The sequence below is a fragment of the Ornithodoros turicata genome, chromosome 1 (genome assembly GCF_037126465.1).
Source record: "Ornithodoros turicata isolate Travis chromosome 1, ASM3712646v1, whole genome shotgun sequence".
NCBI classification, from domain to species: Eukaryota; Metazoa; Arthropoda; class Arachnida; order Ixodida; family Argasidae; genus Ornithodoros; species Ornithodoros turicata.
Genome location: NC_088201.1, coordinates 182,094,833 through 182,120,547, shown reverse-complemented (window position 1 = coordinate 182,120,547; position 25,715 = coordinate 182,094,833). Strand labels below are relative to the sequence as shown.

General features: G+C 46.4%; 1 protein-coding gene across 1 annotated transcript in view; it reads left to right on the top strand.

The window, feature by feature from the left end:
* The first annotated feature begins 1,895 nt into the window (after positions 1–1,895).
* The window catches only part of LOC135373647 (uncharacterized), a 45,504-nt gene continuing 21,684 nt past the window's right edge, over positions 1,896–25,715 (top strand). Inside the window, exons 1-6 of the mRNA XM_064606746.1 lie at positions 1,896–2,052; positions 13,226–13,404; positions 13,839–13,904; positions 17,239–17,393; positions 19,630–19,661; positions 25,191–25,302. Coding sequence (XP_064462816.1) covers positions 1,983–2,052; positions 13,226–13,404; positions 13,839–13,904; positions 17,239–17,393; positions 19,630–19,661; positions 25,191–25,302 — 614 coding nt within the window. The 5' untranslated portion in view covers positions 1,896–1,982. The remainder of the gene's footprint in view (positions 2,053–13,225; positions 13,405–13,838; positions 13,905–17,238; positions 17,394–19,629; positions 19,662–25,190; positions 25,303–25,715) is intronic.

The following is a 25,715-nucleotide window of genomic DNA, read 5'->3' as shown; positions in this document are numbered from 1 at the left end:
AGAAAAAAGGCGGAACCTCCTACCCAAGCTGGTGCAACGACAGTACTTCTACCATTCTGGGCCAACCAACGCCCATCTTCTCCGTCGCGGGTATCAGCGGTGGCGTCCGTTTGCCTTGCTCCTCTCTCTCATGTTCGCTCTAAGAAAAAAGGTAGAATTTCCTACCCAAGCTGGTACAACGACAGTGCTTCTGCCATTTTGGGCCAACAAACGCCCACCTTCTCCCCCTCGGGTATCAGCGGTGGCGTCCCTTTGCCTTGCTCCTCTGTCTCACGTTCGCTCTAAGAAAAAAAGTAGAATTTCCTACCCAATCTGGTACAACGACAGTGCTTCTGCCATTTTGGGCCAACCAACGCCCACCTTCTCCCCCGCGGGTATCAGCGGAGGCGTCCATTTGCCTTGCTCCTCTGTCTCACGTTCAAAAGGGTACAATTTCCTACCCAAGCTGGTAAACGACAGTTTCTGCTGTGTAGTTATACCCAAGAGATAAAATGTGTTCGAGTAGAAATGTAGTTGCAATACAGCTGTACCTAGATGAGTGGGATTATACTTATTTTTTCGTACAATATAAGGCACACTTCCCTGTGAAATCGACTCAGGACGTATAACATCTCCAGAGCAACATACGGTGCACCTGCAGGCAGAACGTTCGGTAGTAACACACCGCCAACTGATGCCGCCAGCTTGATGCTCTGATGCACCAGTATTGCTCGTTCTCGAAGGTTGCATTTAGCTGGAGAAGCGAGAAGGCCAGAAAGTTATGCTTGCAGCTCTGCATAAGCGATTATCTCTAGTGTGTCGAGTGCTTCGGCAAGCGGAGCCCGTGGCCCCATCCAGCAGCCCCATTTCGAACAAGACGGGTCTTGTACTTTTTTCCCTAATACTGAGGTTTTTATCGCTTTGAAATGGATTACCAACCTGCCCAGATTTTAACGTTGTTCAGACGAGTTTCGTCTCGCTGTTCGGAGGCAATGTTCTTGCCCCACTTCAGTGTCACGACCCTTGCGACGGCCTTGGAAAAGTCCCACCACTCCGTCGTCCTATGTCCCAGGAGCCCTGTCTCCAAGGTACTCGCGGGTATCGTGGGCACCACACTGGTGCTCCTGCAGGGAGATGTATATGCGTCACGCTGCGGGCCGAGAACCGAAATCTCGGTGGTCTGGTGTAGCCGAGACTACAGTTTCGTGATCCGAAAAGAATTGTACTCAAGTTCCAACTTGTATCACGTCGCAGTGCCTGACGGTATGGGATATAATTTCGGACAGATACAAAGACTTGGTCTGCAGGGTAGGGTCCTCCACTTTCAGGTAGCAGGTGTTTCAGTTTTGTCTGAAACATTGAACGGCTTCATCCCCTAGGCTGCCACACCATATCAGCGGACAACGCCTCAGATATGCAGCAGCACTTCGCCGCATACAATAAATGACCGCAACATTATCTCACCTCAGAAATATCACACGATGGCGGCTCAAGTATTTTCTCATTAAGATTTTGTTCACCGAAAGTGACGTGTCTATCAGAGTAACCCGGCTGCGCGCACACACCCAACGAAAAGGAAAGAAAAGCAAATAACATGAGGTAAGATGGCGTCGACTACCACTCCTTGTTGCGAGACTGTCGGAGTTTTTCCGGCCAGTGGGTGGTACGTAAGACGAAGATAGACTTTTTTGCGGTCAATTTTGAGAAAGAGCGAGTGTCCTATATTCCTGTTTATACGGTAATGACGTACAAAAATGCAGTAGGGTAATTAGGGCAGTAGGCAAACTTGAGTGCGCCTGCAACACACTGGTTAAGAAGCGCTCGAATAACGAGAGTTTCTTGTGCTATAGTCACGAACTGCTCGCCAAACGTCACGAACTTTTTTGTTTTGCGGAGTTATCTTCTCGAAGGTGGTCAGAGGAATCACGAGGAGCAGCTGTTGCCATACGCTACAACCAACTGTTCCTGATTTCAGTTTGAAAGTTCACATCCACGAATCCAACATGATCCCTGCGCTTGTAATTTTCTTGGCCCTCCTGTCCTGTTCCAGATACACCGTGTCTGAAGAATTTTGTAAGTCTGTTCTCTCTTCGTACTCGCAAATATTCCTCGATAACACGAATCCGTAAGCTCTGAATATGTTAAGGGGGCACTCAAATGTCCACACAAGTTTACCTCAAATTAGGATACACGCTGTGATAATTTCGCACTTGTTGTCGTAACTCAAAACTTCGATTCCGTGACGTATCTACAATCAGAGTTCTTCCTGACAAGAAGTAAAGATTTAAAGGATCATGGAAGTGTCATTTAACATGACTGGAAACCCTGAAAAAATAGCTAAGACACAAGCGAGCTGGTGGAGATGGTGAAACCCCGAAACTAGGGAACACGAAGGGACAGACACAAACACGAAGTCTCAAACGCACCTGCAGAGCTGTGTTTGAGACTTCGTGTTTGTGTCTGTCCCTTCGTGTTCCCTAGTCTCGGGGTTTTTACATTATGCATCGAAACCCTGCTTCATCTTTGAAGCTGTATCCAAGGAGTCACCATGCAAAATATTTTCGCTCTGCTGCGTATTTTCATTACCCAATAAGATTTACAAAAGACAGTCGGAGAAAGCATTTGCGGATGTGAGACACGAGCCCCACGTGACGTAGTAACTGCTCTGTGCCTTTTATTCTTTTTCTTCTCGGCTCATGCGTCGCTTATACATGCTCGAGCTGTGCCGTTGGACGACACTGGTCACGTGCCAGAGCCCGTGATACGTCACGACGTGTTCTCGTTCGCCGATGCGCTCTTTGCACGTGGAGAGGGTTTTTCAAGGTGTGCAGAACATAGCCTTGCGCGTGCTCTGTAGGTCACCTGGGCTCATCGTTCTTTCGCAGGAGCTCATTTTATTCGTTGCGGAAGACGTCGCAGCGAAATACAAAAAATATTTTTTGGGTCACTTCCATGCTCCTTTAACGGACATTTAAAAAAGAAGATACACGTGTCCACACGGTCTTTTACGAATGTTCGAAATATGCTATGTGGTGTAACTGGTCGACGGAGTTTGAAGTCCATGAAACAACTCCGGTCCAAAGCTTTGTGCCCTCACCGAAGGTCTGTAGCTAGTTAGTTAAGTGTTCGGTAAGTTAGGAGGTGCCAAGCGCATTCCTACACTCTAAGGCGTGGAAACGTGTTCAAGACTTCTGTATGTTCTCAAGCACTTGTTTTCAGCTATCATTCTGCTATCATTGCTAGGGTGCCTGAAAACTAGCTCCCTCTGTAGAGGGCGATGGCGGGGGAGGGGGGGAGTAGCTTGCCGTTGTTGGCCGCCATCAAGTGGGCATCGTCACGACTATAGTCGATTATAGCGTGGTGTTGGTCGTTCAATGCGCGATGGCAGCCGTATTGTTTGCTACGGTATCCGCCAATCTCTTTCAAATGCGCAGGCCGCGCTAGCCCTACATTTAACACATAACTACTGGCGGGGGCTAGGTTCGCTCGGAGGTACGCTTACGGTACGATCTAACGCTTACGCGTGCGCTTACGGTTACGCTTACGAGGTACGATCTAATTAAGCAAATATCGGAAGAGTCGGTGAAAGAGGAACACAGCATCCAAGCGTGGTGACCGTCTGACCAATAGCGTAAAAATGGCGGGCTTACTTAAAAAAAATAATACTCGACTCCACACAGAGGGAGCTAGTCATCGAGCACACTAAGCATCTTATCTATTCTGCTCTCTGAGGGATGTAATACATGTTGCGGTACCTCGGAACCTCCGTGTATTGTACCATAACCTCCTATATACTCTATGGCTGTCCAGCGTTTTCGAAACACACAGGCGCCGATCGTCCAATATAGTGGCGCTAGTTTCCTAGGTTGGTGATAGTTACCCCGATGCGATAGCAGCAGCATCGGTCATGACCACTGATCTCGATTGTAAAAGGCTGGATGGCGGATAGGGAGCGCGAGCGTGAAGAAACCGGCCGCCATCTTACTGTACCCACAACAGTCGCCGCAGCGATCATGGCAACTTCTTGCAATTACGGTCGTACCAACCGTACTGGCAGGGTTACAGGGCCTAAATTTATACAGGTGAGTCACTCTTCATCAAGGAATAAATAGGCGTCCATTCTGTATATTTACTTGACCATTATGAAGTGTTTTTTTTGCCCAAAACGAACACTGGATGCAGGTTGCTTGATCGCTCTTCCGACGTTCAATCGAGCACACTTGCATTTTACCCGGCGGCAAATACAGTTTGAGTGCATAATATGCTTGAAAGAACATATTACACTACACAGGTAGTGTTGTCATCAATATATGTGCGAGCACTCGAGCGCTTTTTTGCATGCATTGCTAGCATGGTACACGGTGTTTTTTGCGGAGGCAAGTGCCACATTCATTTCTTTGAATTACCTTCGCGCACAAGTTCGGTATTACGTCATAATGAGACCACGATTGTCACAATTTTTCATCTATTGTTATTGTTTTGTGCCTTGGTTTGATTTCTGACAAAGAATCCTACGTAACGGTGGTGTGGCGCGACTTGAATAACGCCTTTGTGTCTGAGCTGTATCGTCAGCTTGTTACGATAGTAATAATTTGTAGCGTGTCGTGCTATTTGTAGCAGTTTTTAAGGCAAAAGTGGTCTCTCAATACAGGTTTCGTCATGAGGGCTACCTAGTGAATAATCTGTGCAGTGTGATATGGCTGGGTGTACAGGTAAGTATCACGTTCCTCATCCACTGGTTTCTACTTTACAGGAAGGAACAACCTCAGTGCACGCACTGTGGTTAGCCTCTCTCACTTTTGCATATTTTCTTCTGTTCACATCAGAAACACACCTTACACTTTAGGCTCCTTCACCCAGGAATATAATAATTAGATTATAATTCTTTTTAGAAGAGTTCCCCATGTTCTTTGTAGAATAGTTTTTAATCTTTTTAATTTTTAGAAGATACTGGGATTGTAAACCATGTTTTAAACTGATGTTTTAACATTTGTCCAATGCATTTATTAAACAACTATTCATTTTTAACTGGTTGCACCCAAACCAATGTTCTGATGTATGTTCCTTTGTTGTCGATGCACCATAAAAATTGGAATAATCATCATCAATGCAGGTTACTTCACAGCTGCCTCGACATACTCAAGAATTGGGTGCAGAACCTGCGTAATGCCCACAAACTCCACAGCACCTCCAGAAAGTAAAGGCATATGTGTCACATGGGATTTTTAAAGGCATTCACAGTATATAATACTTACCTTGTATGAACTGTTGTAGATCTAAGCAGCCTCTACAGTACACTCTCAGAAATTAAAACTTGTCATGGAACAGTGATAATTATTCCAGTTAATAGGCATGCACATGTACACTATAAGAAGAAAATTATTTATTGAGAATGCCCTACTGTTGATCACACTCATGCAGCTGTAGGTTTACCTTCGACCTCTTCGAACTCTTTGTAGTTGCCTTAGCTGCAGGGGGAGTGTCATCCAGCATGTCAACTACTTGCAGAAATATTGACGTATTTAAGATTATGACACAGTTTGAAGGGTTTCAATTCAGGAAATTTGCAGTGGCAGGGCCTGCCAGAGTGAAACCTACTGAATATTTTATGGTGTCGAAGTGGCAGGTCCTCCAGGATAGGAATATCTTAGATGGGAGCAAAAAGCTTGAAACTAACAAAGTGTTGTTTGCATTAAGCAATTTGTAATACACTGAACACATAGGCAGCAAAACAAAAATTTAAAATTCAGCATGTATGAAAATTGGGTGCAACAAATTTGCATAATGTACGTGTACATTGTCATTCCTGAGATATATATTGCCATTGTAGCAAGGTCACAAAACAATAAATGTAGCCTTTTGCGACCTCCCTGCACGTTCATTGTATCCTGAAACGCATAAGTGCAAGAAATAAATCTTGAACTTGAATAAACTTGATGTTGTATAAACTTGACATAAAATGTTGAATAATATAATGAATGATATAAAATATTGAATAAACTTGAACTCGTATATTCTCTTTACTCATCATCAGTGATCTTCATTACAAAAGCATATCGTGTTAGACTTTTTTGTTTGCGTTTCACAGACTGAGTACACGAGGGCCAAAATGACAAAATCACAACTGTTTCAAGCTCCAAATAGTCCTGTTGCAATTTGAAGACCATACGTGGAGCTGCATTTTTTGGAACATGCTCCACATAACAAGCATGACAAAGTCTGCACTGGATAGCAGGACCCCGTCCCCAAGCAGCTTTTCTCACGCTGCAGTTGTATTCAACAAAAGCACGTGAGTGCTGGAGAAGGACATATTCAGTTTGGCACAATCGCGCCTGCAAATAATCAGAACAAATAAAGGAAGAAGCAAACAAACATAAAGGGCTGTACTTCAAAAAGAGATGAGTCCTGTGTCTCAAGCAGGTGTTACCACTTTCTAAGTAACTTAATTGATTAAGCTTACATCACTACCTCATTAACTGTCCTAACGAGTGTGATCTAATTGCGTGAAGTAATTATATTTGGGCTGCTTCGGTGTGTCCATATTTGCGAGGCAAAGCACCGGTGTCGTTTACTAAAAGACTTTTTTTATGGCGATGCTTGATATAAATCATACTAAACGCATACACGGCTAAAACAACGGCTGTGATTCTACAGAACGATCCCTTTCTGCCATGCGAGCATATCTTTTCCCGGACCGTTCTTTATGGAACAATTTTGTCCAGAACGCAGTACGGGATATTATATACATGGTTGTTGTTAACCTCAAGTCGTTTCTTATTGAAATATTGGCTGGGAAACGTGCTGTAGTACAATCCCCAGCGCTGCACTGCAGTGACGGTCTAGTTTCGGAATGCAAAACATAACGTAATTAAGAATCGAACGGCAGGACACCTGTGAAACACTGTTAGGATACATCAGTATACTGGCACCTTACAAAATTGTGTGATGACAAACAACGACCAATGCTTGCAGCGCAATAAATACTCACAATCTCTGTTGCCTCCCATTGTTTTCTATGGGCACACACAGCACTTTAGGGCCCACCAACATGGCGGCCCGAAGGTACGCCTCTCCCCCACGAGCCCCTCTCCCATGCGCGATCCAGCCTTTATACATAGAGATCAGTGGTCATGACGCCGTCCTCCTACACACAGACTGTAGATTACAACTGGTAGCGTCTGACAGTCGGAAAGATGACATGACGCCCATAGGAGACTGTACCAACGCTATCTAGCACGGCGTCTTTCGATAACCACTGGCTTATGGAGAGATAACGGAGGCTTGCACAGCCTGCACCCATCCAAGACGTTTATCTCCGCAAAGCGTTGTAGAGCAGCCCATGCACCGAGCATTCGGCAGCGTACGCTTACGGGGAGGCAAAGGCTGTCACTGCTCCGACTGAATCTCCGTGTTTCTGACCCTAGGAAACTGGCGGCTCCATACGGTAGCGAGAACGGTCGATTTTGCCTCATTGTGCAAGCATGTATAAGAGGCTATGATCGTACATAGGAAGTGTGCAAAAATTGTATATTTGTGTGCGAATAAAGGCACTGTAAGCAAACAAAAATAGGATGGCGGAAAAGAGGAGTGAATGTACGTCTAACTTTACTGGGATTGTGGTAACGATTGATGGTGGGTTTATGGCACACACAAAAAAAAAAAAAACACAAAAAAAAACACGGTTGCAATGCACGAAACTGTGGCGAGAGCCATGCTGGTTTTGCGGGTGAGTAATTCGTTGCTCTCAGTGTGGTAAGGTTTGCACAGTTTTGAAGCACGTTTATGGCGGTCTTCCTTACGTAGTCGTTGTCCGTACCGCATGGGCTACGTCAACCCATCGAGCCTGCCGCAGCAGTTACGTAAATCTCCGAACGCAAAGCAAAGCAAAGACAGATATACATAGATCTACCACGGTGTTAGTATTTGTAATTCTCAATAAGAATCGTGCCGTGCAGGGCAACTCCTTCAATGTTCTTCGTGAAGATGTTGAGTTCTTTGAAACAATAAAAAAAAATATCCGTAACATCTGAAGTATTTCACCGAACTTGTTCTGCTTATCGCATCTTCGGCTGGTCGGAGCGATCCTCTGAGTAGGAACGTGCGAGTTCAGATCACGTTTCATATCTCAGCGGGTGGAGTCTGGAACAAGCCGAAATTGGCTTCCGCCACAGAGGAGGGAAGAAAAGAAGACGTCCTACGGGAGTCCGAGAGAAGAGAAAGACGTATGGCAAGTGATTCTAGACAAAAAAGGGTGAATTTTATAGCTTTGTTGGGTACCTGTAAGGGTCATGGTTTTCTAACGATAAACTAGTCGTTGCGCGTAACGTTGGGTCGTAACGATAACGTTTTCCTAGAGATGCGTAAGTGCGTTGTAATCGCGAACTACTCATTTTAAATCGATAAATCGATGATCAATTAATTTAAATCAAGCCAATCACGAACGTGCTTTCAGCTGTCGTGGCATGAAGAGGAACCACCGTCGTCTGCGAACGTCCCCACATACTAAATGGGAAAACTTGGAAGTAAAGCGCAAAACGGTCACGTACCATCCTCAGAACAGATTTTCTGGAAAGAGTGTTGCGCCTTGCCTGCAAAGCAGTAGTTGGTGCACTCAAGGTACGCACAATGTACACAGTGCTGTGTTTCGGTCTGAGGAAATGCGTGATGGAAGCAAAGGTTATCTTGTACCTACCTAAAAAGGTCAACGAGGAGGTTCTGTACACGCCACTCTAGGGGGCCCTTCGCTTCGCCTCGACATGCCATTATCACACCTTGCCGTCAAGTGCAAAATTATGCAATGCAGGCAACTGTCAAACCGAAACTGGGAAACCAGTACTGGCATTACATGGCATGACCCCCAATTCCAGCTTTACTTCTGAGTGGGATAGGGCTCTCGTTCCTTCTTGCATGGCAGCCGCGTTCGGAGCAGCGAAGCGATACGTACAACGTAAGTTGCGATTTTCGGCCGAAACAAAACAACGAGAAGGTCATTCACCCAAAGGAACGATATCGCCACAACAAAGATTCTCAGTTTAGGCGCCAACACTGACAATACCGGAACCGCGCCGCATCTCGCAACCACTCCGACAGTGCGAGACAGAGCTTTTCGTTTCCACCTGCCCAACACGGCTGCGTTCCAGGACTCATCCGGGTCGACCCGCAAGTTGACGGTATACTCTTTGCGTTCCAGAATCAACTCGATTACGTCACGAGGCGTGTTCCTGGAACGTGTCATCCACCTTAGGGTAGCGACCCCGGATCAAACCAACTAGATAAACAAAGCCTGCTTGTCGACGTGACGTAACAACTGAGAGTCAGCCAATTAGGATCTCGTTTTCAACGGCGGCAACCAATCACGAACGTGCTTTCAGCTGTCGTGGCCATGAAGAGGAACCACCGTCGTCTGCGAACGTGCCCGTGTACCAAATGGGGAAACTTGAAAATAAAGCGCAAAAACGGGCACGTATCTTTCTCAGAACCGATTTCCCGGAAAGTGTGTTGCCCTTTGTCTATGGAAGGACCTTACACAGTGCATACACACATATTCCTCTCTGCAGGTTCCAAGTTAGCAGGGATCATTTGCGAGTTCTTTAATTTGCGGAACGGCGAATTGCGGTAGCAGACGAGTTCTGACTTTATACGTCTACGTAGCGAAGGAGAGAGAGGAGGCAATCTGTATCTAGGTGGCGTTGCCCCGGATCGACTCGTGCTACTCCCTATGGGACGGGGGTTAGCTAAGAGTAGCGGCGACAGAGCTGCTTTCGACGCTGCTCGCCTCGATTGCATCACGGAGCACGCCCGGAAATCCGGTGCGAATTTTGCGACCTCATGTTTTACTCAGGCCAGCATGCGCGAAACCATACGTACAACAAACATAATTGATTTGCATGTGAAGGTAGAAATATGCTTCTATGCGGTGTAGATGTAGTTGCGGAGCAGAGCCGAGCTACCGTATCTGGGAATGGGCGGTAAGTATCCATAATAGGGTTTATTCACGGACGTCGCCTCGCCACCATACTGCAGGTCACTCGAAGTTATGTTCCCGCCTCACTTCGCTGCCATGGGCTTTTTTGATTACTATTAACGTCGGAAACGTGGAAATTGCTCGGATACGCTACAAATCACTCAGCACAATCACTTTGAAACATCAAATATACGGTGAGTACGATACGGGTAACAGCGTAGATGGGACCTACAATATGGCGGCCCAATGCAGCACCTCATCCAGCTAGAGACAGTGGCGGTCTGCTGCGGATGACGCCATGTGAATAAACCCTAGATATGTCTTGAATGCTTTACGAACTCACGTGGATGACCCCCACACCAAAGTCAACGCACTCACAGCGAAGCCAAGTAGCGTCCAGAGGTTCTCATTAACCGAAAGACCCAAATGTCACTGTCGTCTGCTGTCGCCATTTTTTCCCAGTTTTTTTTAAATACAAATTATTTAACGAATAGAAATAAACACCCTGTATAACATACGCTACACGGCATGATACACATATTCAGCCGCACGCGAAAGTCCCGGACTACGGACGAGACAGGCCTGAACACGTCCAGAGACGAGGTGCAACTGAAGACAGCTCAGGATCCAGCTGCCGCCGCTCCGCGCTTCCACGTGACGGCCAAGAGCGAACCAGCTTGCGCAGCGCAGCACTAACGGCACTCTAACATTTCATTGTAATCGCGTACGCAAACCTGTTCGAAGCTCGTAGAAGCAGAAAGTATCGTAACAACTCCTGTTTACAATTCTATATATCCTTTATAGCTAGGGAGTGACTTTTTCGGGTTAAACCCAATTCCGCCCGGTTATTCCCCCCCCCCCCCCCCGAACTGACCTGATTTCTTCCCGAATTCCAGTGACTATGAGATCCTGAAGTGACGTTTCCACTGAAGACGAACAAAGGTCGCCACGTGTAACGCATGTAAGAATGGGTCACCTACGTTCCCAGAAATACACCCATGTGTGTCAACACTGTCTATGTCTTCGGGGATTACCGCTGGAAGGTCACGATTCCGAAAAAAAAAAAGACAGAAAGAGAGTGATTAGGAAGGGACTTAATATAGTCAAAAGAAGCAACAAAAACACCCGATAACGCAATTATCGCCCGATTTCTCCCCGAATTACAGATTTAAAAATAGCGCCCTATTTTTACCCCCCGAATCTGAGAAAGGCATTTAACCCGAAAAAGTCACTCCCTATTTATAGCCTATAAGAGAAATTCACGCGTAAACTTCTACTGCTAATCCTATACAATTCGCGCTTATTTGGTTTTAACATAATTGGCTGGACAAAGATCCGTAGTGCATTTTTCACAGAAGGAATGCGATTTCTGTTTGCATATTATCAAAACCACCGGAATTAGGCAGCTACGAAAAGAAACAAACGTGGACACCGCCCGCTCGTTTTCGTCGAATTGGTGTACAACTTGTGGGCGTTGACTGTCTGGGAATTTATAAGAGAATTTTTTTACGTTGAATGTATGTCTTCCTGTTAATTTATGTGGATAACACTTCTCTCTTTCTCCTTTATTGCAAAACAAAACGTGCAAGAGATTGCCCCTTATGAAGTTTCGTGTAGCGTTTAAGTGTCACGGTCCTGTGTATGGTTAATTAATGCTGTCAATTTATTAAAGTTAACATAATTCAGTACAAAGTCAGAAAACTAAATTCTGCCCAAAGAACCTCTTCAACGAAAAGGGCCCCTGAGAAATTCCCACAGCCACCCCCAAGTCTGTAAGATGCACCAAGGCGTGAGGCCCTACGTTTATCCTCAAAATTCGTTGAAGTCTTGAGGTCGTTGAGGTCTTGAAGGCCTGAGGTCCTGAGGCAGAACCTCAGAATTTCTTGAGGTAACCTCAGGAGATCCAGTGGCAGTTCTGATGTAACCTCGGGCAACTTCAAGATAGACTGATGTAACCACAGGATTTCTGAGGTAACCTCAAGACCTTCTTCTTAAAAAAAGTGGGTGGTGGGCATGTGGGGGACCAGCAGTGAATAGACCTTTCCCTGTTTGTAAACAAATGACGTCATTAGTATTCGACAGCGCTACCAATTTGGTGGAGTTGAACTACGCAACCAGGGGCGAACAAGGTCGCATCCGAGAGCCACAACCTTGAGGGGATTACCATGCTTGAGGGGATTACGATGGTCCCTGAAAGGGACCGAACTTTCGGTCCTACTTTTCTTTCAGTAGAAAGCAGCGGATAAGTGCCCATTCGTGGAACCCAGCCCTCCCCTTTCGAATTGTTTCGGTTTCAGTCTGTCTACCAACGTCATGATAACGTTTTTCGCGTAGAAGTCTATTGAAGTTGGTATGAGCAGTAGTGATGGCAAGGAGTACATAATTACAACGATGGCACGGCCGAGCTCCCCTTTCCCACAGCAGCCTTTTTAATGCGTTAGCATTCGGAGTTTCAAAATGAAACAGGCTGTCCGTGTATCAGATGGTGAAGCCTCACCGTGGTAGCGGTGTAGGCAGACACGTAAAGGGGATATTAGAGGGGTAAATGTAAATTGAGGTAAATGATTTCAAGCTGAAGTAATTGAAGGTAATTAAGAGTAAGAGGTGAAAGTAAGTGAAGGTAATTTGATGTAATTAAAGGCAATTAAAGTGAGAAAGTAGAGTTCAAAGCTGAATGTAAGACATTGTAATTAGAAAGATTAAACGAAGTTAAAGATTACCGAACGTAACCACAGGTTACCGGGGGTATTTAAATGTAATTAATGGTAATTAACGCCAGTTAAAGGGGAAATGAGAGTAATTAAAGCAAGTAAACGTAATTAAAGGGAATTAAATGAAATTCAAGGTACCTCATGTAACCTCCGGCTACCTTCGGTAATTAAAGTGCAATTGAAAGTAATTGAGGCTAATTAGAGGTTTGTTAAACGTACTTACATATCGTAATTGAAAGTGTCGAACCGGAAGTCAAGTATAGACCGAAGGTGGACAACGGGAAGTCAGGTTAGACCGGAAGTGGACAACCGGAAGTCGGGTTTAGGCCGGAAGTGTACAACTGGGGGTTGGATTTTGACTGAAAGTGGATACCCGAAAGTCAAGTATGGAACGGAAAAGGCGCTTAATGCAGATGCATTTCTCTCGCATTTGCCATTAAATCATCAATTTTTTTTTGTTCCACGCTTTCGAATCAATAAATTTCAAATTCGGTCAAATTCATTCAATTCCATTTCATTCAAATCAATTCGAATCAAATAAAAATCAGTTATTTTCTTCTTTTTTTTTCAGATTCGGAAATCATAAGCAATTCGCAAGGCATCTCCAACATGTATCGCTGGCGCCCGTACAACGTGTTTTTCGTTGGAGACCACTTCTACATGCCACTGCGATACCCTTCGCCGAAGCAGCTCAACAACACTGTGCAACCGAACGACTTTTATCTCTACGCACAGAGTCTGTTGAACATGGTAGGTATAGCTATGTACTATGTTAAACGTTTAGAAAAAAAATCATAATTCGAGTGGCCGAGAAGTGGTCGATACCGATGTCGATACCGTTCTCGATATTATGGCTCAGCTCGGCATAGTCCAAGCATTCCCTACAGACTTTGTGGGAACCAAGGTTCCCACTCTCGGGGCGTCTCGGGGCGTCCACACTCTGGTATGTCGATACCCCGGGAAGGAAGTGTACTTGTCCCAAAGGCTTCGACTGAACGTGGCGCGTTTCTAATTCTCAAAACGAGAATTTTTCTATACTCCTTGTCTCGGGTATATTTTTGCAGTCATGCACCAGCTTGTCAGCACTACTTCACTTTTGTTAGTCCAGAGACGGTTGTGTTATTTTGGCTCGCAAAGCCATGCATTATCAGTTGTAATATTCAGTATTATTCTCACGTTTCTAGATGACATTTAAATTTGAAAGGGAGAGGAACTGCCTTCTCAAATTCAAGGTATCAGGCACGTATGTGGTAAGTACCTTTTCACGAAGTACGCTGCACTCCAAGTGGAATGAGTAATTTAATGTCTTTGGCAACTACACTCTTAGAAAAAAGGGGTGGAGCAGTTACACCATTTTGGAGGTAATAGTTGTCGCATATGTTGTTCCTAGCAGGTTGTAAAGTTCTACCTGCTACCTCTCTCCCGAAACAGAACTTCACCGCATAGCACGTTGTCCGCCAACCATTGCCACGTACCAAGGGCGTACTCCTTTTTGTAGCAATTTGGATATATCATAGTTTCTTTTACCACCATTTTACACCCTTTATCAGACGCTACATTGACCTAGGTGCTAACTATAGAACCTACCAGCACCTTTTCACACCCTTTTTCTTAGAGTGTGCGTGATTTGCCAGAACCACAGGTCCCTTTCGAGACTAAATTAACTGAGTCTTGTGCGAATGTTGAGGACTATAGTAGTCGCAGTGCTGGTGAGTAAGTTTCGGGATTCCGGTATCGCGCGACTATTCACACGATGAAACTTTAGTCGCGTGCAACTAGGTTGCGCTCTGTGAACGGGTTCCGCAATCCCGTTGCTGAATTTGCAGCACGGATCGTCCCAGGAGCGATCTCTTATGTCAATCACTTGGCTCCTCCTTCGAAGACATCCAATTGCAATGTCTCTCTTATGTGACGTCACTTCCGAGATGTAAACTGCGCAGCCCAGTCGGCGCGGGTTACGAAGGCGACGATAGTAGCATGGAAGCTGCCCCTGCGATTGATGTAAAATATTCCAAGGGAATGTGCCCTTGCATAGACCTTTTTCGCAATGGCCTATGCGCATGCGTATGACCTTGAGGCGCCGGGGAGGATTATCTCCGTCTGCACTAGGTGGCGCAGTATGGTGACGACAGAAGTGCGGACCAGTGGGGAGATCGCGCGAATGGCGCGAGCTTGTTGGCCCCACTCCGGACCGGTTTTGGTCCTTTGTGCTACCCACGTGGATTTGTTGTCACGCCGAGCGTGATTCGTTGGAGAACCGCTACGATACGACGCGTATGTGAAAAAGGTCCATTAGACATGTGTTCGCGGCCGCGGCATGCCGCCGCGGATACTGTGCTGCAGCCATCTGTAGCGTCCCCAAACCGGCGCCCCGGGGGCGCCTTCGCACAGGTCTGTTCAGAGCCATTTATAGGGAGAGGTTGGCCATTCTCTGATCTTTTGCCCCTCGTGGGTGGAGCCTATTTTGACGTCAGAGTCGTCGTTGCGCCGCCCAAAAAGCCTGAATCCAAGCGGAATCCGCCCATCAGCCATCTAGTCCGCGCCATATTGATGCTTTCCGCCAGCTGGTCGACAGCTTCGTGGTCGCGCTGAATCTAATCTACGGGAATAAAGGCTGGTTTAGAGTCCGACGTAGTCTTCGCCCATCGCCGCCCGCGTTGCGCGCCGATAGTCAGCATTCGCTACGACACGCTTCCTCATCCTACCGGGATCATAGTCTGACGCGATTCGGCGCAGCGCAACGAAAACACTTCCGGAGATTTTCACATTTCATAGTGGGAAAGTAGTCATATCTGGCAACTGTACCCCCGTGTTGGAATCCGACTAAAGGCAATCAGTGTTCCCATCGTATGCTTGTACTACTGTAATAGGGTTAGTATCCCCTAAAATGGACATTGAATTGAAGAAGAAAGTCGCACGTCTTCCCAGATGTTCTCGTTCTTTTGCTTGTCTCTATAATCCATCCGTCGTGTATTATATAGGCACGGATGTTCCTTAACAGCTTCGATCAAAGGCTCAATGGACGACGCCATGTTTGGAAATGCGAGTCCACCGGAGCCCGCGCCGTACACAGCTCGCTGGCCACCGCCAGTTGTAGAACATTGCTCTACTCCCCCGACGGCGGCTGACGTAAGGCGCGTTGCTGCCGCGCTTCGCCGAGTGTCGTTGAACTATGAACTCACCGACGGTGGCTCGCGATGCGCGACCGTGCGCTGCGCGTCGTTAGACCCCGCTCTGCCGGACTCTAAACCAGCCTTAACCGGCTTATGACCCACAGGCGCCATTCATAAGGGGGGCTTTGTTGCCAAACAGAAAGAGTTCAAGGACGGAAGGCTTTCGAAGCAAGAAGTACGCACGTGTCTTCTCCCCTTGGAGTGTAAACAATGAACAGCATCAATATGGCGTCGGCGACCGGTTGACGACTGGATAACAATAGAGAACCATAAGGGAGGTCGTTCAGCCGTGACGTCGCATGACGCGCTTTATGTTGGGCTCCTCCTAATGGCCAAACTCTCTCTATAAACGGCTCTGGGTCTGTTTTTTTTGGCGCGAAAAGACGCATTGCAGCCCTCTCGCGAAGTCCAATTTGCTTTTATTGGTGCCGATGACAGTACGTCGCGCTTCTGTACTGTTTTTGACTCTCATTTGTTCGCGCAGCTAACGTCGCCGCTGCCGGTCGTTAAATGGGCATGACGCAGCCACCGGTCAAAGTTCCGTCGGCTTACACGTCTGCCTTGAATACAACATTGAAAACTGTCAATCACATTTACAATTTTCGCTCTCGTGCTGTTAGACGAAGATAACGACGATGATTGAATTATTTGATTTTAAGAAGACGACGATGACATTTCTTTGCGTGTATGAGTTTACCGTACTGCGATTACCGATCCAGGGCTCTACCAATTGAGCATATGTCGAATATGTCGGCACAGTTCCCTTAGAAGTCGGCCCAGGACGCACATCCCTCATGGCGTCAATCGTGACGTTGCCCACCTCTGGCTTGCCCACACCGGCAAGCCGTTTCATCATCGCCACCACTACCGTATTGCGAATTCTTTCAACCATAACCTCCTGTATAATTTCAGTATATAGGAGGCTATGGTTCAACACTACGACGCAGTCAGTTGCTCACCGTGTCGAAGGGGCTTACTCTCTGCAGCATCAATGGACCTTTTACACATACGCGTCGTATCCTAGCGGCTCTCCTGCGAACTACGCTCTGAGTGCGTCAAAACAAACCCACGTGGGCAGCACGAAGGACCAAAACCGGTCCGGAGTGGGACCGACGAGCTCGCGCTGTTCGTGCGGTCTCCCCACAGATCCCCACTTCTGTCGTGCTCATACTGCGCCATCTAATGAAAACGGAGATAACTCTCTCCGACGCCTCAAGGTCAGGCGCATAAGCCGTTGTGAAAAAGGTCCATTGCCTGCAACCATTGCTCGAACGGAACGAATCGACCTTTAAATGGGGACTAATTTCAGTCTCCGAAATTTGAAGCTATAAATTGGCTTCAATCTACTCTTTTTGTTTCTACTTTGAGTGTACCTGTTCCCAATAGAATTTCAGACATCTGCTTCTCACAGTTTGGGCTGCCAGAAGAAGAACTGTACCTTCCCAAGAGCAGTTCTCACAGGGGCACACCTCCACCTGACCTTAAAATTGTCGACCCGTATCTGTGGCAGTTTACCAGGGAGCATCCTCAGGCGATGGTTGCCGACATCATAGTTGTGCTAACAGGGTATGTCACATCATATATGACTTCGGAAGGACTTAGTCGTCCCGACGCGTGTTCTCGTAACCAACTATTCCCAGGAAGTTGCTTGGCCTTCCCATGTTGGAAAGGTGGATTTTCTATATTTTACGCACGCCTGCTATTCACACTACAATGGAATTTCGGAACTACCTTTGAAAGCCGTTTGTCCATAACAAGTCAATATTTTTACACATTTCAGCGTGTAAATGTATTTTTAATAATGAACACCATTTTGAATTACGCAAGGTCAACTGGAATAACAGCCTTGGATAGGTGGAACAATAATAACAGGCTTGATAAAGGCGACATCTAAACCACCAGTCCGGAAGAGTGGTTTAAACAGAACACCCTTCCGAAACGCTGTTTTCCGTAGAATGCACCATTTCGAAGGACGGGTGTGTTTTACAAGACACCTTTCCGGATGGTGTGCCACAGAAGTGCGCCGTATGAGAAGACATGCACAACGCAACACGCTTGGGCCAACCAACCATCCTTTTCTTACGATACTACATTCTCCCTCCCCATTGGTCGAAAATGGGACGACTTTTGCGACAGTTGTGCATTTTTGAGACGGAAACAAAAACAATATCAGTCTGCGCGGTGGCCACTTTCAGCGTGTTGTGTGGCAACGTACCATTTTAAACACGTGCATAAACAGCAAAAACAACATCAATCTAGGTGGATAATTATACCCCTGTCACGGACGCACTCTTTAACGAGGACTGAAACCAATGCCGATTAGGCCAGAGCCGTAAAGGAAGTCTGCCCATTGGGAGGAGTCACAAAAAGAGGCTCGACCTGTCAATCACAGTTTCACTCCACTGATTCGTTTGCTTTTTATCAAGGGGGTCGCCATGACACCTCACTGCCACCCTAAATGGCGACGAAAACAAACAAGGCGAAGCGGAGATTTCGTAACAAAATTTTTTCACGGACTACTCTGATTTTACGCTGCAAATGTACATCCTCATATACGTTTCTCAGAAATTAGTTTCAACTGATGCTCACCCATCGATATCTAACGGAAAATAATACGTTTTCTCGACGGTGTTAGGCCTAGTGAACACGGCGATCACGGCGATCACAACGCAATCACAACAAGAAACGGCACTGTGTTGTACCATCTTATATTTAATTGCTGAATTTCATGGATATAATCATTCTTGCCTTTTATATTCCAACTATTCATGCACATTTGTTTAAAAATCGTACCGGCGACAGAATATGTCCCAGCAGGTGGTTCTGCCGGTAGCGGTACAACGACGGAAGGAGACGACAATTCCCGACGTGCCCCACGCACCCTAGGTGGCGTTCATCACATTTGCACGAAATATCCACTAGTTCTGCAGATTGCGAAACGTATCCAGTTCAATGCCATCCAATCCACTTGCCACACAAAATGGCGCTGCCCATGACGGATAGGGGGGACAAATAGTGAGGATAGGTTGATTGACAGCGTCCCATATTTCCACTCCATTGGCCAGAAAGCTGGAAAAGTGGGTGATGCTTCAGGTATAACCGTGACCCATTAATGGCCAGACTCCCTTTAATATACGACTCTGGATTAGGCGTCCCTGTAGCGCAACCGAGCGTCTAACAAGTTCTGAAAGAGCCTTGAATTCAATGCTGTAGCTTTAAATGCATTGCTCGTTGACGCTAAACGTTTCAGTTATGAAGCTGCTGTATTACAGGAGCGTTATCTAATGACGTGTAATACCCCTGTCACACGGGCATTTCGATCCTTCTCGAATCCGATCTGCATTGAACTTCCCCAGCACGCTCGAGTTTTGACGCTGCTACACGGCCACTTTCAATGCGCATTGAATGGTTGACCTGTGCAAATGAATAAACGGAACTCATTAATTTCGCGTTTCCTATATAACAGCGATATTAGTGGGAATTTATCGTATACCGATGTAAGCATCATTTGTAGCTTCGCGCGCATGTCCGTCTTAAGTTATGACAGTTCACCGGGGTCGAGGATGCAAATGGCGGCCGTCGAGCCGTCTTGAAATTCTCAATCCTGTTACGGGAACTGTCTTGAATCGAGCAGGATCAAAGTTCGATCCTGCTTGGAAGCGGCCGTGTAGCACCATCCGATCTGCATTGGGTTCAAGCAGGTTCGGTCGAGCAGGATCGAAAATGCCCGTGTGACAGGGGTATTAGTATGCATTCGATTTCGATTGCAAGTGTAACACAGCCTGATGCTCTCTTCCGACAGGAACCTGCTGACGAAGTATGCAAACACCTCATGTAAGATTAGAAACATTCTACTTTATCTACTTTGGCGCGGGCTGTTGAACGAATCACGGTTCAATTTGTATACGACATACGATTTGTGTGGGTTCGCGACGCCACCAACGCGGGCTAGTAGTCTAATCATGGGATGGATTAAGTAAGCGCTTCCAAGTGCGACTGTTTCAGCCTCCACTGGGATGAACGCACAGGGGTGACACAAATCCGCCATTGTTGTAATTACCCTCAAGCGGGTGCTTTTGGCAAAACTGCCATCTTGTCCTGGTCGCACGTCATAGAAAACGTTAAATTGAGGTCATGTGACTTTGTTTACATGTCGTTTTGCCGCTTACCAACTTTTTTTCGCCGTCATAACACCAAGAGATAGCCGTATTTGGCCAGCGTAAACTATCTGGTGCTTCTTTCGGAACATGGTAGCCCATCTCACCTTAGTTTAAGTACATGGCATTGGCTCGGTAAGTGGTAACTCGCGGTCGTCGTCACATCTTTGGAAGTTGTTGTCAACAATACGAGGCTTTATGTGTAAAACTGCGCGTTTTACTGCGAGATTATCGAATAAAAATAATTACCGTGATAAAAAAAAAGCATCCAAAACGTCGTTCAGACAGCAACCGCCGCACTGTTTACAAATGGTTTGGCCGCAAATCAAGGGCGCCGCCATCTTTAAGGTCACGTGTGCCCTGACATTTGCTGTGACGTGCGACCAGGACCTGTCCAGGATGCATTGCGTTCACCCAGCACGCTTTCGTCTACCGAGCAATACATTGGATGCCACCCCTGTGGATGAACGCAACGCATCCGGAGTAGTGTCTGACACCAACGAGCTTTTTTGCGCTTCCACCTCGTGTGGGTGTACCGGAGCAGACGACAAGCGCCTGGGGATTGAAACGTTTGGCGTGACGTATTTTTCCGTTGAGTGCGACGGTCCACCGAGCATTGGAAAGGCACGGGGAGATTTCAAGGCGCCAGCTCCGCTTTAGATGAGTTCTGTACAGAGGGACCGAAACTTTGCTTATGTTGGTTCTACAATGTTTGTGTGAACTCAAGTTCATAGTCCGCAAATCTCGGCCACTGTGGTTGTTACAGAACACTGGGAATTAACAGCGTTTAACCGTACGGTTGTGGTGTCCCCGCAAAAGAAGCCCATTTTCCTGTGTATTATGACGTCATCCCTCAATGCCAGTCGCCGGGCATGCGAGCTTCCGAAGTGGGGTAGCCGGTTCCAGTCAAGGTCAACCGGACTACAAGGTCGGCGCGTTTCTGCCTTTAAATTTTGCGGATGAGGAAAGTTCCTTCCCCCAGCTTTCAGTATGGGACGTCATGCCACTCATCCATGCAGGACAGAAGGAAAGGAGGCGCCCCAGCGGCTCTTCGACAGAAGAGAGAAGCGTGGGGCAAGTGACGTGAGGATAGGAGATGAGCCGTAACTTCTTTTGAGCCTCGCGAGGGTGACGTGACCTGAATAGCCAAATGAGGTCACTTTGCACACGCCACTTTGGGGGCCACACCACACCTGTCCAAGTAATCCGAAACTATGCGTCGGGGGCTCCCATAGAGATTTATGAACCGGAAAGCGAGCGTTGATGTCACTGGAGTGGCTCCCAAACTCGGCTTCACTTCTCAGAGCAATAGGTCTCCTCTCTTTTCTTCATTATCGTAAGAAGAAGGAATCGTAAGAAGCACGCCTTCTTCTTTTCTCTCTATTACATTCTTTTTGGAGTCGCATGCCCGGCGTCTCGACTGGTCGATCTCTCTAGGAGATGATTCTCGGAAGCCAATAATAAGTAGAGCCTGGTTTGACGCGAATCCTTTTATGCCCGAATACGCAAAACTTCGCGAAATTCGAACTCTTCGGATCATTCGGAAAAAAGTTCGCAACTTCGACTGCACATGTGCGCAGCTCTCCTCACCGCAAACGAAAGCATATGTTTTACGACTCGACAAGCCGCCAGGTACTTGTGGCATGTTTAGATTACGACGTTCTATATTTTAATCCGTCAGCATTATAGTCCTCGCTACGCAAGAAATCCGGCCGCAGTGCAAGCCAGCAGGTAGATATACAAAAAAAATGCAGAAAAAATAGCCGAAGCTCTGTGGCTGCACGTTGAGCATATGAGTTTAATCGTACACTCCTAATCGAGGACAGCTCGCATGCCAGCAAGTACATGTACAATGTACTTGCTGGCTCGCACTTGCTAGTCACGCAATTCCTAATAAAAGCACTTTGATGGAGATATGAAAACGGCAGTGTTGAACAGGTTTGCTAACCGGTTCGGGGCTGCGAACCGGTTTCCCAATCGGTACAATTTTTGGTGCAGCCGAACCGGAATGAAATCCAAGCAACGCGAGCACGAACCCATATTTTTTTCGGTTCATCACCCTGGTCAATAGTTAATTGTATATAGGAGCAGAAAGGACGAAGCTCCACCATATCCTCCTATAAACCATGCGTACACTCACACTCATATTAAACGCATGTCTTCCCCGAATGTGGCAAAAAAGAAAAATAACAGAGGTGGATCCGACGCAAATACGTTAGCATTAAAACTTGCAAACACTTTGGGAACTCTCCTTCACGACGCGACACATTCCTTCAGCGGCCCTTCACGAACGCCACACAACTCTTTACACGATCCTACACAACGCTAACGCGAGACAGCATTCGCAGCCAAGCGAGCCTTCCTGACTTACTCGGATTCAGCTTGGCGGCCCAGTTTCGCAGCCTTCTTTCGCCGCTGCTGCTCCTTCGCACAGCTTTTATAACCCATGGCGCGGCCACGGAGACACGTCTGAACGTGTCGACCACCACCTTGTGCACTGCCGAGTAGTGATTTGTGATACTATCGATCCAACTATCGGTCCAACTATCGAGTGAACCGGAATGTCAGTAGTATCGCGATAGTTTTTCGGACTATCGATAGTACCATCACTTGTGCACTTGCGTCGGTGTGCACTTGCGCCGTGGTTTGTGCGTCGGTGGTGCACCTCACGGAGCTTCACGTCGCTTAAGCCAAGACAATCCAGCAATTTGCTCCTGGCAGCAATCCATCCATACATTATTCACTCCGAATTTAAAATTCTACCTTGTTTCTTTTGAAAGCAAAAATTTATGCGAAATTTGAGTTTCGCTCGTGCAAACTACCAATAGTTTGTTCACTCGAGATTTAAAATTTTAGCATGCTTTTTTTAAAAAAAAACCTTCTGAATTCGCCTTTCGGTGCTGCAAACTATCAATAGTTTGCTCAATCCGACATCAAAATTTTAGTTTTGGTCCTGCAAACTATAAAGATATAAAGAGTTTCTATTCTCTGAATTTAAAATTTGACCAGGTGTGTTTTAAGAACGAAACTTTCTGAATTCGCATTTGGCTACAGCAAACTATCAAGAGTTCGCTCACCGCGAAAAATCTGAGCAAGAGCAGGTTTATGTTGGAAATAAACTTGCTGATTTCGCGTTTGATTCCTGCAAACTATCAATAGTTTGTTGCCAGCGAATTTTCAATTTTTCTCATGTTTGTTTTTAAAAATATGCATGAGTTCGCGTTTCGGCCGTGCAAATTATTGTTTATTCACTCGCCATTTGAGAGTGAACATATTTACATCGGAAACAAAAGCTTCCGAATTGTCATTTTTCGCATGGAGTTCGAAAATCGCGTTTTGCTCGTGATTCATAATTACCTCTCAGGAGAAAAAATCGGATCATGGAACTAAAATATGAAGTTCAAGAAATACGAAATATCGGAGTATATATCTACACACTTCTATAAATTTGGCATTTGTGAAGAGGAATTAGTGGCCCTTAAGTTTCACGAACCCGTATTACTGTGACAGTAACACAAACTACTTACAGTTTGACAGCGTATGCGGCTGCTCTGAGTAATAATAACAACGCGCATACCGCACAACAATCCACGAAATCTCTTTCTGTGCTTTGTTGGTTGTAGCAGAACAGAAGTTCCCGTCCGTTTTTCGGAGCAGCTCGTCTGTCTCGTGCAATCGATTTTTTTTTTCATCCTAAAGGCGCGAAACTATTTAAAAGATATGTACTGTGCAACTATAAATAAAGGTATGTGACTAGATTGATCCACAACTCGTTGATGTGAATTCTACATTTTCGCAGCAAGCTGGTTTGGACTGTGTCCAGCTGAATATCGCTAGGTGAAACTATCGTTACTTTTGAACTAAGCTATCGATACTCAAATGAGTAGACATGTCTATCATCGATAGTGCTATCGATAGTGTTTGGATGACTATCGCCCATCACTACTGCCGAGTGCTGACGATCCGGCGCCGTGGCCGCGTCGCACTCTCCACGCGCCCTCTCCTTCCTCCTCCACTCACCGCGCATGCGCGCCGCGCCGTGACTACAGACAGATCACGCCGTGATTCTTGCGTAGCGAGGACTATAATGCTCACGCATTAAAAAAGAACATCGGTATAGCCTCAGCGAAGGCGCAATTGAGAGTCAAGAGATACGAAATAAATGCCGGCGGCGATAAGACTAGGAAAGCAAGAAGAAATTAGCTGAGGCGGACTGCAAACATGAACAACACAAACAAATAAGAACAACAACTTTATTACGGGATGATGACTGAGGAGCTTCATCGCCAGGAGCTACTCTACCCCACTGCTGGTGGTGATGCGGGGAACGAAATAATGAGCCTCTTCACAATATGGATCGAAGTCCTATGGTATCCAGATAGGTGAAGAGAGCCTTGAGGGAGAGCGTTGGTGTGCTGTATGTGGCCAGGGACCAAGAACAGGGACAACACAAGCAAAAAAGCCTCCAGCGCCCAAAATCAATGAAATCAAACAACCCGGGAAAAAGGTGCTGACCCCAAGATTGGAACTTGGGCCTTCTGATTTCCGGTCACATATGCTGCCGCTTCGCTCTAGCTCGAGAGAAAGCCCTGCTGGCGCGATGCAGCAGCAGCAGCATGTTTGACGGGCAGTCAGAAGGGCCGGGTTCTAACTCTGGCTTCAGCATCTTTTTCCTGAGTTGTTTGATTTAACCGATGAGATTGTTCGGTTGTTGTGGCTCCGGTTATGACTGATTAAATCCATGAGTGTCGATGTCCGGGCTTATCAGTAGTGCGTTATAAAACGATAACAATAAATGATGAACGAAGGCCAGCGAAACGAAAACGAAAAGGTTGGCCAGGTGTAGCGCTCGAACCTACATCTTCTGGATCACCGATCTTAAGGTATGGGTTCGAGTCCTACAGTTGGCTAAGCCTCTCGGTGACTTCCTTCCTTCTTTCATCATTAATTTCTTAGGCACTTGAGGATTTGAGTGTGTATTCGTTCTTTCTATGTGTTCCAGCCTCAGAATATCAATTTCCGTCATGATAAAAATAGTTCACAGCAAACACAAACCACCCGGAGACAGTGTAAGACACACAATTACTACTGCGGTGTGGATACTAGGTGTGCGTTTTGTTATTGCGCTGACTCAGATATTTTTTCTACTGCCTTACTACCGCGTTATGCATAACCCGTAAAAAAACGTATTTGCATTTATTTGCAGATTATGATGCGTCCTATGACAGGATGTGTACGAATTATAAAACCGTCGTCCTCTTCGATTTCCCGTTCAGCTACGGGGCATATCAAGACCTGTTTGTGGCACTGGAGCAGCTGTAAGTACACGCCAACCCCATATAAATACCCTAGTACACGTGGAACAATACCTAAATTTTAGCGTTATCGCGGTAACTGCTGGTCTGTGAATCCCCCAACCTTTCCATGCTGGACATCCATGACTGAAACATCCATCGAGGTGCACCTCCACGGGGTTTGCAGAGGAACCGGCTGGTGCCTCCCCTTATTGATGACCGCCAGGGTTGCGAAGTGAAAATCCTGAAAAGTCGCCAACGCGCTATGAAAAAGTAGCCAAAAGTAGACCTTGTATGTAGCAATTTCTGCGTAGCTGGTGCTGTGCACGCGTCATGAGTTGAGTGAAAGGCTACTTATCGAGTGTCAAAAGCCCTAGCACTCAAGCAAAACAGTTAGAAGGATATCGCACCGACAAATGGAAAGATCATTGCGACTT